Source organism: Festucalex cinctus, chromosome 20, assembly GCF_051991245.1.
Source record: "Festucalex cinctus isolate MCC-2025b chromosome 20, RoL_Fcin_1.0, whole genome shotgun sequence".
Classification (NCBI taxonomy): Eukaryota; Metazoa; Chordata; class Actinopteri; order Syngnathiformes; family Syngnathidae; genus Festucalex; species Festucalex cinctus.
This window is the reverse complement of record NC_135430.1, coordinates 21,090,303-21,105,456: the sequence shown is the minus strand read 5'-3', so window position 1 is coordinate 21,105,456 and position 15,154 is coordinate 21,090,303. Positions and strand designations below refer to the sequence as shown.

Here is a 15,154-nt window from a genome sequence, read left to right as displayed (position 1 = left end):
GCTTCAACCAATCAGCGAAGATTTCATTGACGAGCAGAGCATGCTGGACAGTGCGATACACGGCAAAATGGGAGGATCTCAGTGTAGGGTCTCACCATCCAGTTTTATATGACACTTCACGCAACGATTTCCGTGACGTGAACGGGACACTTAGCAACAATAGTTCAGTAATATATCGGCAATCTTCATCCTAGTGGAACGTCCGTTTACAATGATTCCCTCCAATTTAATAGCCAATCAAATCTGTTGTCAACAAGCCGCGCTCGCCGTCGCGACTGCTTGTATTGCTTTCCCGTGTGCGGCGACAAGTACCTCGTCGCCTCCCGTGTGTCCAGTTTGACATGCGATACGTAATTCGCCGTCGCTCGTCGCCTACCGTGTGTCGAGCCCGTTTAGTGTGCAATCATCTGTAAAACTACAATGATTGTTTACAGTAAAATCTAAACAAATGGGGCACAATTTAAACGTGATTGCTCAACAGCATGCTTCGTGGTCAAAACATCCGCAGTCTACCCTCCAGTCATTTTGAAATGCACGCTAGCCCTTTTGCAGATCAAACCATATGGGGATCGACAAGGGGGTGGGGGGGGGGCGGCGGCCTGTATTTCAAATGCAGCCTTAGATCTTGATCAGAGCATGGAGACTTTGCCAAATTGGATTAAAGAGCAGATTAAATCGGGGCTAATAAGAACACGAAGAGATTAGATGCCAGGCAAGAGTCACGGAGACGTGGAGTGGCGAGGCAGACGCTGTAACAGAGCTTGACCGAAAGCAGCAAGTGAGGAGGCAGACATGAGAGACGGAGGCAGAGCAAATACGTACCTAAGAGCGAGTGGCGAGATAATGGGGAGACGGATAAAGGTGAATAAGACCCTCCGAGACCGGAAGATATGAGCGAGCAAGGGAAAGGGAGGAAGCTTGGAGTATTGAGAGGGACAAATATGTTGGGAGTGATCGAGATTGGCGAAATGCCATCGGGGTCGAGGGCTGTTTTGAGTCGAATGATGAATACAAAAGAAACACACACACTTGTTCAGATACGCACAGAGACAAAGGACACACAACAAAATATCCCTTTATATTTCCTCCCACACATTATCTAAGACGCTGGTGAAATTGCGCGGCACTTTTAATATGGCTTCCACTACCAAAAAAAAAAAAAAAAGATATGAAGATGATATGAGGCTAACAAAGAGCGGCTGGTGCTGAGAAGAGTGACGAGGCTCGGCTCTCAACAAAACACAAACAAATGACCAGACAACAAAAGAGCAGGAACGGAGACGCTCTGACGAAGATGAATCGATCCGCGACTTTGTGGATCCGCTGGACTGAAAATGTTTGTGTTTCTCGGGAGACGTTTTGCTCGTTTTGGACAGAGCCCTTGAGGTTGAGAGCGAAGCGCGCGTTTGCTACATGTTTGAGAGGTCCCGAAGAGCTCTTCGCAGTGACGAAACAGCAACTGTGCTTCGGAGATGTTGATTATTTCAATTTTATTGAAGGCCTGTTTGAATGTCTGCAGATTTGTGTGTGTACCATTTCCTGCTACACACACACAATTAACTTTTTGCTCATGATTGTTGTATACTTTGGATGCTTTTTTAATGCAAATAACGGATCCAGAAACCAAAGAAATGTTTAGTATGTTTGTGAATGTGGTTTTTGTACGTAAACTAATATTTAAACTGAATTCAAAGATAATGTTAATGTTATTAATTAACGACCAGTACGCGCTTTATACGGCGTATACCCACTTCTTTTTCAGTCAGAATCGAGTATACACACTTCTATGGGTAAATCCACTTGAAACCGACCTCAAATGCAGCATAAAACCGCCATTTTGATTTGTGACGTCAACTCGGAATTGTCAGTTCCACTCCTGAAGTCGATGCTAATTTCTCGTCATTTGAATGGGATCTTCCATTGACTTTAGCACTTACAAAACGTGTTTTGTATTTAAATATACAAAATGTGTATTCTTGTTTGCACTTACAGACAGCGGAACTGCAAAAGCGCCGCGTTTGCGACGCGCAGCGCTGCTGCGTATGCATCACATTTTCATGACACATGCGCCTTGCGACTGTTCGCCACCGGGATTGCCAAATAATTGCATTTGCCACCGAATTAAGGCGTCGTTTACGGTGTCTTTACTCTGGTTTTCTCCTTGTAGTCTGAACAAAAATGAACTGCATTGAAAGCCGCTCATTGGCACCAGGATGAGCGTGTTCAAAGATACACTAAGTTCAGTTCACATTTGCCAAAAATCTGAAGGAATGTTCATTCAACTTGCTCAGATACAACACTGGCGACAAGCGTGCGATTTTTTTTATTATTTTTTTTAAATGCATCATCGCTAATGAGAAATGCTCCTGACATTGGCTCTCGCAAACGTGACGTCAATTATTGAAAATTGGCTTTTGTGCAGTGATGTATTTTGGATGACATAACATGGAATCCCCTGTAGGTCTGCTGACACCCTGCCAAGGAATCCTCAATGAAACCATTTTAATGAGTCCTCGTGGGGGAGCTTCGAGCTGACACAAATGTCTGGACAATGTGCTTTTTCATGGTTAGGTCCCTTAAAAGCTCTACTAATATATTTACCCATTTTTGTTAATATGAATGTATTGTTGATATATTAAAATGTTTCCATGTTAAGGTTAAAGCAACCCATCAACAAGGTCCAAGTAAGCTGTAACTAGCAAATTAACAGACAAAATGAAAAGCCAACTATTTGGTTTGACAAAATTGCATGCACTGTTAATAGCAATTAGCTGGTTTGTTACAATTAGCTCCAAAGGAGGCGTAAGGTTGTGCACTTTTGTCTTTCCACAAGTTGCTCAATGTGTCCTTTGCTTGGCCATGCAAAGAAATCGATGAATACATCATAATGCAGTAGTGTGTTGGGTGGGCTCGTGTTTTCAGGCGGGTCCCCAAGGAAACTCGACTCAAGGCTTTACTTTAGCGATAGATGATTTCCTCTGGGAACATTTAGCATGATTGTCGGTTTTACAAGGGAAAGGAAGCGATGGATACAAGTGAAAAAGCAAAGTGGGTTAAATCGTACATTCAGTTTGGGCTGTTTATTGGACAAATCTCTTGTGTTTTGTGTAAACATCGGCTCTGATTTTCCTTCTAAGAAAGTTGGATAGACATTGTGGAATTACAGCTAAAGTGATTGTTTGTTTTATTTGTTTTTGTGTTGTTATATATATATATATTAGAGCTGTCAAATTCTAAAAAAAATTTAATCAGATTAATCACATTTTGATTAATCATGATTAATCAAAACTGACTTAAAAAGGCTTTTGTTTCCCAACATATTTTGCCCGCTCAATTTGAAGCGCACCTGTTATGTGTAATTTTTTCGACATTTAATGTTATGAGGACGTCATCAAAAATTTATATTCACTGCACACGCTCATGCTACTTTTTCTAATCAATTACTTATTTGCATAATTTAAAATGGGACAAAATGACCTACCTCATATGTAAACACTTATTAAATGCTTTACTTTAATGCATGTAGTTATGTTTATTGCTCAAACTCCAACAGCGACCTTTAACGTAACCATCCGCTGTCGGCTAAAAAGGATCATCTGCGGTCAAAATTAATAGTGTGATTAATCTGATTAATGCGATAATTTTTTTGTGATTAATTAATTAGTTAACGCTTTAACTTTGACAGCACTAATATATATATATATATATATACATATATAAATATAAACGAAATACTTGTATTCTAATACCTGGATTGTTCCTTCCACAGCCAAATGTGAGCTCTCTCATATCCGCTCACACACGCTCGCATACACGCACACACACTGCGCTAAGCTTCTCAGTCAAGTAAAGGCGTGACCCCTCTCTTCATGGTTCTCTGTTTGAGTCCTCTGTCAGTACAATTCCACCTCCGTCCTCCTCCTGCACGTCTCTTTCCATCCGTGCTGTCACCCCCCCCCCCCCCCCCCCAACGCCATCTCCTCTCTACAGTCAGTTTGTTTTGGCAGAGCTTAAACGCCAGCTCACACGAGACTCGGAACTGGCACGCTACATGATTCTCATTGCGCCTTGTGCCATGCACATACTCCTACACTTGTTACTTCTCTCACCTCACCTGCAGTGTTGTTGTACTGTCATAAATATGTGGCGTTTTGCTTCGAGGAAAATAGATTTCCAACATCCCAGCTCTTTATATATCCTACTTAATTGCTGATCAATAGTTCCGTCTGAAAGATAATGTGTGTCAATCATTTGCTCAACAAATAAAGTTGAGCTGGCATTCAGCCAACAAATATTGTTTGCATTTGCTCGAAAAATATGACTTTGGAAAATGTTATTGTCTGCCATGAAATACACCAAAGTGGTATTGACAAGGCAGTTTTGCGTTTGTTCGAGTCAGGAGGTAAATGTAATCGTGTTCAATTTCCTCTTTTATTGGACAAAAAGTACCGTCTTCCTTTCAAACTTACACGCTTGTTTATATTTCCTGCGGCAAAAAAAAAGAGGCAATACCTGCATTTATTTACAGAAATGTATTTTCGCCATTAGTCGCTCATCATCCATCAATTGCAGATCATTCTAATGACATTTTTTTTCCGTGTTCATCTTATTATTTGTTGTATGCTGATATGTATTTCAACTTTGCAGCACATTCTTGCTATTCATTGATCATGTGCATTAGTTATTTATAATGTTTGCCAGTGCAGCCATCATCACTGGAATTTTCTCACCAGTTTTTTCACACAAGCGTTTTAAGGCGTAAAGGCCAAAACTCCGTATTTTAAAAAGAAAAGCACAATTACCAACATGATCTACGACTTTGTGAGCCATCCTGCTGTGTAAAATATATTAAACTCATACATTACAGTCACCATTCTGCGGGCTATTCTCAATATGAATTGCATGAACGCAAGTACTTCAACGAATTAATGATTCCACAATTAATACCTCAAAGATTAAATGATATATCCATGAATCAGTTGCTAATATGAGTGAATTTCAGCAGTTTAGCAACTTAGCTCTCGTTAGTTTGTGATATCCGTGTGTTGTATTTTTCTCATACCATCATCCAATTCACCATCTGATGACTTTGTGTTTTTTTTGTTTTTGTTTTTTTCTTCCCCAGACGGGACTCCCTACACATGGTGGGTGGGCCGGGGCAGTGAGAAGCACTTCTACTGGGGGGGGTCGGGTCCTGGCATCCAGAAATGTGCCTGCGGCATTGACAGGAACTGCACTGACCCCAAGTACGACTGCAACTGCGATGCCGACCTCTCGCAATGGTAAGTTGGACTGTATAGTAGTGCCGAGTACGACTGTGTGGTTAATACAGAAACACAACACGATACTGGTTCACCCGACACATCGACTTCACTACTCTGCAAAAACTTTTAGTGTTTCAGTAGACTAATCTCCAATTACGTGTTTTGGCATTATGATGTGAAAACAAGCAACGAAGACACTTGCTATCGCTAGCTGGCGGTAAACTTGATTTGGCTGATTAATTGGGCGAAGAGATTGTCCACTGCATCCAAGTACCGTATTTTCCGCACTATAAGGCGCACCTAAAAGTTTGACTGACCTATCTGACTGTTTTGTTGACATTCCCTTTAGCGCAGCACCATCTAATGGATGCATAACGTAACCCCAGCTTCTACTGTAGCACCTTATATATGGAAAAAGTTTTAAAATATGTCATTCATTGAAGGCGCGCCTAATAATGCGGTGCGCCCTATAGAAAATACGGTACTTTTTTTTTCATAGCCTAAAAACAGCCAATAGGTAGAAAATTGTTTTGGCAGAAACTTACATGTTCATGTTTAGCTAGCGCTAAAAAAACAGCATTAGGTATGAAAAGGTAGATATGACACGCCCCTTTGAGCTACGAGCTAAGCTAATGTCCATGCTTTTACATTGCCTTTGATTTGGATATGACCACTGCCAATATGGCCGACACATTGTTTTAGCCCGCTCTTGTCTGTTTATCTATGACAAGAGCAGTGCGACCTGGAAGCATGTGACCGGTCTCTTTCTGTTTGCTGTCATTGGGGTGTGTTGAGTTGGCTGGTCACGATTTTCTGTCCTTTAGTCAAGGTTGGGTTGGTTCAGTTGGTTTTGTTTATGTTAAATTGTGGTATCTTGACCTAATTGCAATTATGTGATTTTTGCCTGCCCTCAGTTGCCATCAAGGTCAGCTGTGTTTGTTTTGTTTGTTTTTTTTGTTTTCTTGTTTTTTTGTTTTTTGTCAACTGACTTAGTATTGGCAAATGTAGATTAAACTGACCACATGTAAGCAACACTTTGCCTGCAATACTATTCACAAATAAAGGCACCAACTGTCATAAAAGGGAGCAGCACAGTTGTCAGGTCGTCCCGCTCAAGGACACGTTGACAGCGGGGGATCAAATCTCCAAGCTGAAAGTTTCGGGGATGACCCGTCCTACACCATCTCAGCCCCAGCAGCTGTAAGGAATTATTTGTGAAAGATTAGAAACAAGATTTGTCGAGAAGCCCTTGCTAACATTCCTAAATTACAACCTGGTTCTGGTGAGGAGGAACTTCTAAAAGGTTTCACCAGTTTTCACCTTTTGAGTTAATTCAAAGGTCACCCACAGAAATCTTGAACAAAACTTTTCCTCCCTCAAAAGTTTTGCAACAGCTCATTTATTCTGAAACTCAAATAGTGAAGGTCAAGGGCTCTATTAAGTGCGTATTAATTCCAAACACAGAACATTTGACTCCACACTCCACTGTTTTGTGTCCATGTTTTTTTTTAGTAGGGACGGGCGAGTACCGATGCCATGTTACTCATTTATTGGCCGCCCTCTTGTGGCCGTTTTATGATCAGAAACTGCTAATTAGAAGAATAGAAAAGTGCCATTAATGACGTTCCATTTTCAGGACAAATGGCAACGTGCACAATGGTGGGATTTGTATTGGTGACTATTCAAGTCTGAAAAAAGTGGTATTGAAAATCCCAGATTTTTTTTTTCCGCCATCTGAGGATGTGGCTCATAAGCTCACCCAATTGGCTACGACTGTGCCATGTTGGCTTTTGACTAATTTGCTGCGCATGTTTGCGAGGATGAGTGATTTCATTTGCTTTTATGTCTTTCTCTTCATCTTCAAAACTGACAAGACTACAAATGAGTCTTATTGACATCTGTGTTTTTCTCATTTGCTTTTTTAAAATATTTCCAACAATTCTATTTTCAGTTGTCACCAATGTTTGGGCTATTATTCTTATTATTCTTTTCTGCTCATTCCAGTTGAAGCTAAATGATATATTCAGTCTTATTTTATAATGTCAGTTGAAAAGGTAGTTTAATATATAATAAGGGCGGTAATAAATGTATTCATTTGCTCAATATAATTGATGCTGTTATTAACATTCATTCATTTTGCTTCATTTCACCTTGTGAACCACATTTCTTCCGTTGGTTCCTATGTGACTTTGTCCTCCAGGAGAGAAGATTCTGGCCTTTTGACATATAAGGAACACCTGCCAGTCAGCCAGGTTGCGGTGGGCGACACCAACCGAGCTGGCTCTGAGGCCAAGCTGACTGTTGGACCTTTGCGCTGCCAGGGAGATGGTGAGTGTTGTCTTTGAGAAGAGTCGGTGATCAGAATGTGCGATAAAAGACAGCAAGCTTTTTTTTTTCTTTTTTTTTTCACCGCAACTCCACCGGCTGGTTCTGGTGGCTTTCAGTTTCATCCTTGAAAAGTGGATTGTAACCAGAAATACATTTCGGAGATTTTGCGTAACCCTTCGAACAATCACAACTAATTAACATCAAGTGACAATCAAAAGATAAGCTCACGTCACAAGAATTGCACTTGCTGAAGGTTGTTGCAGGCAATCTAAACGAAAACCTTCTCTGAAATCAAAATCAAGTCGAGTGAATATATATATCTGGATGGATGGAAGTTGCAGGAAAAAGAAGGCAGCTGCATGGTGAGCGCTGAGGAGGTTCTTTCAAAGCAAGTTAAAAGGTCACCACTCTGGCTCAAAAGAGCCTGAGCGCACTGCTTTATAATGATCAGCAGATCTGAAAAGAAACTTCAATCGTTACAGGAGGCCTGTTCAAGAAGAGCAAATCCAGGGAACACGTAGTAGGTATAAAAGATATCTTTGAGCGTCAGGCTGAATCAATGCAGTAGCGATGGCCTAATTAAGAGGAAATATGTGTATTAAGGACCCGAGCTGTTTCCAAACTTCTCAGCTGGTTGCAGAGGCAGGGCTGTGTAACCTTTTTGTGAAGGGTTCGGCAAAGGTTGGATCAAACGAACACCTCCAGCCTTGTTATCGCGCTTATTAAAAATGCTCCTGTTGACAGCGCACAAAAGCCTTTTTAATGGTCAGGGCTAGCAAATGGCAGCTTTTGCTTTTGCTGTTAAATTGGAGACATTTTTCCCCAGACAAATGGTCATGATCTTTAAAGGAATGCATTTTAGGACGACGACTCCATGTGGATTATCTTCCAATTTGGATGAGAAATCTTACAGCAAATAATGAGCGGGCTGGATTACAGTTGTAAAATCTTGTTTGAGGACAGTGGCAAACTAGCATCGGAAATCACACTGATATGAAAAATGTCAAGTTGTGACTTTCATATTAATGAACCAGAGCAACAAACAACAAAATGGTTGCCTGCTTCAATGCTGAACAATGCATATTTAATAGAGAACATGCAGGAAGGTCAATAGCCTTAAATCATGCAACCTCGAACTACAGTATGTGGAAGGCTAAATTAACATCACCAATAATGCAAGTGCAAAGCACAACAACAACGCAATATTTCAATTTTGCTGTTCAAGAGTTTCTTAATTCATATACTAAACTGTAAAACAATGCCTGCCCACTTGGAGAGCAATTGAATCATAACTTCCTGTCCGTCTTTAAATTTATGTCCACAACCCAACATTTCCATTTTCAGATCTATCTATCTATCTAGCTAGCATAGAAAGATGAAGACATATTTCTAATTAATAACAATTTCAATACTGTAAACATGCCGTTTGTGTACAGCATTAACTCTTTGACTGCCAAAAACGTTTAATAACGATTAGTAAAATCACAATGTATGCTGCCATAAGCGTGAAATGACGTCATCTACGTTTTTTGTTTTTTTTTGTTTGGTTTTTTTCTTAAATGGACGGAGCAATGTCTAAGTGCAGCGCTGCCTGGTCAATGGGTTGTGGAATCAAAAACACCACCTAACTATGGCCAGCAGATAGCAGCATTGTGTCTCTTTTCAATGGGCTGCTGGTGAATGGAGTTACGATGAATGCTCGTAATTGGTGAAATGGCACTGTGGAGTTTTTTTGTTTGTTTGTTTTTCGTAACGTGTGGCAGTAAAAGAGTTAAGCAAGCAGCAGACTGAAATAACACGTTGTTGAACGTATCGTCCACCCTAGAAAATATTCCCGCTCCGCTCGTATGTGACAGTCGTTGTGACTATAAACCTGTAATATGAAAGGCACATCGAAGAAGTCCTTGGGCCATTATTATGGTAATGACCCTCAAGAAGAGGACAATTTGCGCTAATGGTAATAGAAATAGCACATTATTAGAATGACTTGGCTGTCCATGGAGGCATCGTTAGAAAACCTTTGGAAAGTGTTAAGCCGCTTTTAGACTTTACTGCTGCTGGTTTGACTGGCGCTTAATTAAAAAATAGCAGAAGAGGGAACAAGTGAAAGCTGATCATGCATAGCAGTTTGGCCAATTATAATACAGCATTTGAGTGTGCAAGTAGCATGGTGCTCATACTTGCACTTTTTTTTGTTTGTTTGTTTCTGTCTCCCTCCCTGGGTGCATCTAATCGATGCAGTCTTGTAGAACTTTTTGGTCAAGTGGAAGACACCAAACTGATTTGGCAACTCTTGCCCTATTGACCATTTGTTCTCCTGCGCTGTCTTGTGTTTCTACCTGCGGCGTGGCACTCCTGCTGATTAACCGATTAACACTCGCCTATCACATCAGTCATGCTTGACCAACTTTTCACAGTCAATAATGGAACGGAAGCGCTCGCACAAGGGATGAAGTTCTAAAACATGTTCATGTACCTAATGTCAAATATAAATAAATCCCGTTTCTCCATCCCATTTTCTCTATTGATTTTCCTCATTCGGGTCACAGCCATGCTTATTTTGTGTATTGCTTTTAATTTTGGGTGAGCAGTGAGGTACGCCCTTGAACAGCTCAGCAGCCAATCACAGTAAGAAAAGTAAAACTCTTCAAACGGGAGAGCAAGCAAACGCTAATCAGCAAATATTGTCCTTTATATTCCTTTAGTGTGTTGAAATGAGTGCGGCCATTCTCGTGTCATGCCACACGACTGCATTTAAAATCATATACATCATAAAGGGTTGAAAGGGGAATCCAATTTTGATTCACTCTTAAAATCAGCGGGAAAATGTTAGCTAGTCAGTTGTAAATAAAACAATAAAAGGGTATATTAAGCCAAAGTAGACACCCACTGAGTGGATTTAAGGATTCAAATGATTCATAACAGTTAAGCCCCCTCCTTGCCGTCCAGCCACAAAAATAAAAACTGGTTATTTATTAATTAGCATACCATTTTGAGGCTAATAGCTCAAAGGCAAATTAGCATTTTAACAGTAGAGTATGATAAATAACTAGTGTAGTACAATTGATGCTTCATTTCATCATATGTATGTATGTACTTTACACTCTAGTTTTGTTTTGTTTTCCTCCCCTTCTTTTTCTGTGCTTCAGACAGTTTAGGCTCTTTTGACATATTTCAAAGGGTCAAATCAGGGTTAGAGGTACTGATCAGCCAGAGGGCGGCTCTAGTCTAGAGATTCAACTTGGGGTTGTTTGTCTTAAATCCACTTGACCACAGTTTCCCTATTATGCGTAGTAGCTCCAGTGCAATGTTCCAGTGCAATGCAACAGTATCCCATCTTGTGTGTCCCTTAAAATCATCTCTCGGTCTTCAAACCTCAACTACAACTTGTTAGCATAAAAAAAAAAAGTGTTTTACCAAATGATTGCACTTTTCTAATTCATCATTAACTCATTCACTGGCAGCCATTTTGACAGAAGCGGTCCCGTTCGCTCCCGGCTGTTTTACCGGATTTTGACTGATTTTGCAAGGCAACCAACAGAAAGATCAACGTCTCTTCTTTCATCAGGAAAAAAAAAGTATGTTTCTATCTGTTTCCGTTTTGCAGCAATCAGCATTAGAAGAGAGCTAAGTTTCATCAGTTTTCACAAATCTATTTCAAATTGTAAGTAATTGAGCTTTTTTTTCTACATGGCCCTGGTTGATCTCCTTTGCTCTGCTGCCACCTGCTGGCCGTTTGTGTAATAACTACTATTTCTGCAACCGTTCTTTGCAGTTGAGAGGCTGCATCAAAGCCTTCTGTATGTTGTAGCATAAAAAAATAAAAAATAAAACGTATAAATACGTCTTTGGGACACGTAGAACATAAAAAAACGTATTTATACGTTATTGGGAGTAAATGAGTTAAAAAAAATGAAACTGAAGGAGTTCCTTAATATTTGTCCCTTTTTATTTATGATAACTTGGGATTTGAAAATGGATGGACAGGATACAATAGAGATAAAGGGTTATATTTGCAACTGGGGGTTTGACGTAACAAAGCACCGCGGGTGTTCTGGAAAGTAATAACCTGGGCGCAAGAAAAAGCAAACGTGGATTTTATCCGTGGCGCAAGGCAGCTTGATCATTAGGATAATAATGCTTTGTGTATCATCTTGTTGACTGCACATTTTTCACACTAAAGGAAATAATGGAGTGGACCTGCGCCATCTCATTGCTCGGCACAAGTGTCGATATGCTCATTTGAACGCTCACCGAAGATACATTTCAAACCCACTGAGGCGTTCCATGATGAAATAGCAAGACTGTTCAACTGTCAGTGTGTCCGACAGGAAGTGGACCGGTTGTGTTCAGGATGCAGAACATGACCAACCACCTGGCCTGCCTCCTTGCTTGGTGTCATACTCATTATGGGTCCCTCGTCCACAATCTGGCGGCGCTCTTACTAATGTCTCATCAACATGGCGCTGCCAACATACAAACAAACCATTATTTAATGACCCATGACATCACATCTGTGTGTGTACGTGGCAGTATGGCCGGCACAATTTGCCAAAGACGGACCTCGCTCTCACTTGACGAGGGCCATGTTATTTATTTTCGTCTCATTCTGTGTTTCAAATGAATAAACTAACTTTAAAAACGCAGGTGACTTTGAGATATGTTCACGTATTGCTGACCAAGAAATGTGAACATGAGACTCGTATTAGATTTGGCCCATTAAACACGTATTAGAAATGTCACGTTTGAATAGCAACTCAGTCCAAGATTGATGCTTCTCATACTGTGCATGACGCTCAGCTGCCGTACGATTATGGATTTCAAAGGGAATGACTAATGTCGTTTTGGGGGAAATTTTGGTGCATGATTTGTCTGTGTGCAGTGTCATTAAAAAAATTGGCATTAAAAAAAAAAAAAGATGAAGACAAAGAGAAATTCGTACTTCTAAGAGTAGTTTTATCACACAACACATTTCAATTTTACTTGCTACTCTTACTGCGCTATATTGGGCTACATGAGTGCCTCGTTAACCCCCATTTTCATATATTAGATTTACCGTATTTTTACAGCCATAAGGCGCACTTCATCTTCTCAATACGCTACGGTGTGCCTAATAATGAAATGTGCCTTTAGTGTGCATCGAGTTTCAAAATCTGTCAATGCTGTTGTGTGACTTTGGTAAGCGCTCCGCTTGACTGTGTCGTAGCATTCAAAAAAATGGGGAAAAAAAAAAAAAGTGACATTGCATTTCATTTTTCTTTTTTTTTTTTTCTTCTTTTTTTTTTCTTGGTGCCGAGCGAGTTACGCCACAATTTGTGAATTGGGCTAATGGGTCTGCTTGCACTGTTGTTCGAGCTCAAAAAGTTTTTTTCTTTTTTCATTTTATCATTTGAAGATGCCAGAATTTGCACATAATTTTTTATGTATTTGTCTGTCTGATGACATATTGTTTTTAAAAAATAAATCAGACTTTATGTTCAAGCAGTTATTCTGTACCTGAGCATTCTTTTCAGTGAAGACATTTTTTTACTTGAGTGATTATTTTTATTTTTCATGACTACTTTTCACTTTTACTTGAGTAATATTATTTTGAAGTAACGCTACTCTTACTTGAGTACAATTTTTGGCGACTCTACCCACCTGAGTGTGACTTTAAACTTTAAAGAGATGTGATTCTTGTGGGAAATGTGAAATCAAAATAAATAGCTAGCTTGTCTTTTTTTTTTTTTTTTTTTTTTTTTTTTTTTTTTTTTACACCATTGTGTAAGCATACCGTAGTTATCAGCACTGAACAACTAATGTTAGGCATGAATTTCAATTTGTAATGTGTTGGTGTATTCCGTAATATCGATGCAAATGACCGCGCGGGTCAAATCCGTCATCCGTACCATCTGCTAGTGCTATTTCGTCACCATCTCACGCTGGTATTTTTCTATGTATAAATGTAATCTAACACTAAAGTGGCCCTCCTACAATACAATATGCCCTTTGAATGTTCGACTTCCACTATTCATTATGACCAAATGAAACCCTGTCAGTAGAAGCAGATGACATTGAAGGCCAGTGCCAAGTCTTGAGATATTCTCGATTTTGAATAGGGGAAAAAAAAAAAAAAAAAAAAAAATCAAAGCTGCCTCCCTTCAGCATGAAGGTTACAGTACTTTGGCTGAGCAGAAACGCTCCAGACAAAGAGCACAAGAGGCGGCATAAACAGAATGACAATTTCTGTATGCACCTTGAGAACCAATTAGACAGATAAAATGGCTTGTCAAGGAAAGCACTTAGCATATAACTCAATTTGAATATCCCTGAAATGCACTCTGCTTTCTTGTGGCCTGTAACGTAACATCAAAAATGTTCACGCAGGAGCAGAAAGGAGTTTAGATTAGAAGCTTCACCGAATAACTTGAAAGATTTTTTTTTTTTCTTTTTGGCCTTTAACTGCTTTTCTTTATCAGCCTTGCTGTCCAAACTTTTTTTTTTTTTTTTCCATAAAGAGCATAAACAAAGAATGAAGAATGCAGAGGCCACATTTATATTTGGCACATTTAGTTTATTAAATATGTTAAAACAATCCGCTGCTTCAAGAACTGTGAATAAATTATGTAATTAAAGGAAATATATTGTGAAAATAGAAAAGTTCCCAAATGTCAATTAAAGGATGTGGGACTTTCTTTGGTCAAAATACTTGGACAAGCAGGGACTTAATACTAGACTAGCGTGTGTTAAAAGTACTCAAAAGATTTTCTTTTTATTGGATTTTTCACTTGTGGAGGCAAAACTTCATCACTAAGCTGAAGATTTCATTCAGACAACACTCTGCCAGTCTCTCTCCTTTTGGATGGATCCTCTGAAATCACCGTGCTGCACTCTAAAAAGTAAATTGTTGAATCAATTTAAGATTAAAAACAGAATAGTTGACAAAAATTGTTACAATTGGTAACACGCGATTGCATTAAGTTAGCCCAGAGTGCATGAATGTATTAAGTTGAATTCATTATGACTTCATTCAACTTCATAAATTGACCTCAATTCAGTTAATCCAAATTGACTGCAGTCCAAACTATTAAGTGTCATGAACGATTGGTCAACAATTCAATTTGTAATCCTAAATTGGTTCAACAAATCCTCTTTTTTTTTTTTTTAGAGCGCGCTGCTTTCCAATGGCACATTTTCCCACAATGCGACGAGACGTTCCGTCCTCACACCCTCCTATCGAATACGCAATGAAATGGGTTCTTTGCTGGCACACTGCACTTTGCTAAGTGCAGTGTGAAAACGCCTTTGAGAATGTCTTGCCATCGCATTTTTGAAAATAGGCAACTCACAATATATATCGAGCAGGCCAAACTTCTTTTTTTTTTTTTTTACGTGTGCTTTTGAGTATCACACATTCAAAAAAAGAGATATTCATGTGTTTTAGCGCCGAATAAATGTGCCACATAGCGCCGCCTACTGGCTGTACTGCTTTCCTGCGCAACTCAGTTTACTCTCCAACATTCACTTTCTGTCTCCCTCACATTTCCTGCAGCTCATACCTGAGATCCTTTGAGCTCTTTCTC

General features: G+C 39.7%; 1 protein-coding gene across 4 annotated transcripts in view; it reads left to right on the top strand.

Moving 5' to 3' along the window:
- cntnap2a (contactin associated protein 2a) overlaps positions 1–15,154 on the top strand; it is a 232,632-nt gene that overhangs the window by 178,997 nt on the left and 38,481 nt on the right. For all 4 annotated transcript variants that reach the window (XM_077508750.1, XM_077508751.1, XM_077508749.1 and 1 more), the window contains 2 exons: positions 5,126–5,282; positions 7,465–7,592. In XM_077508750.1, coding sequence (XP_077364876.1) covers positions 5,126–5,282; positions 7,465–7,592 — 285 coding nt within the window. The remainder of the gene's footprint in view (positions 1–5,125; positions 5,283–7,464; positions 7,593–15,154) is intronic.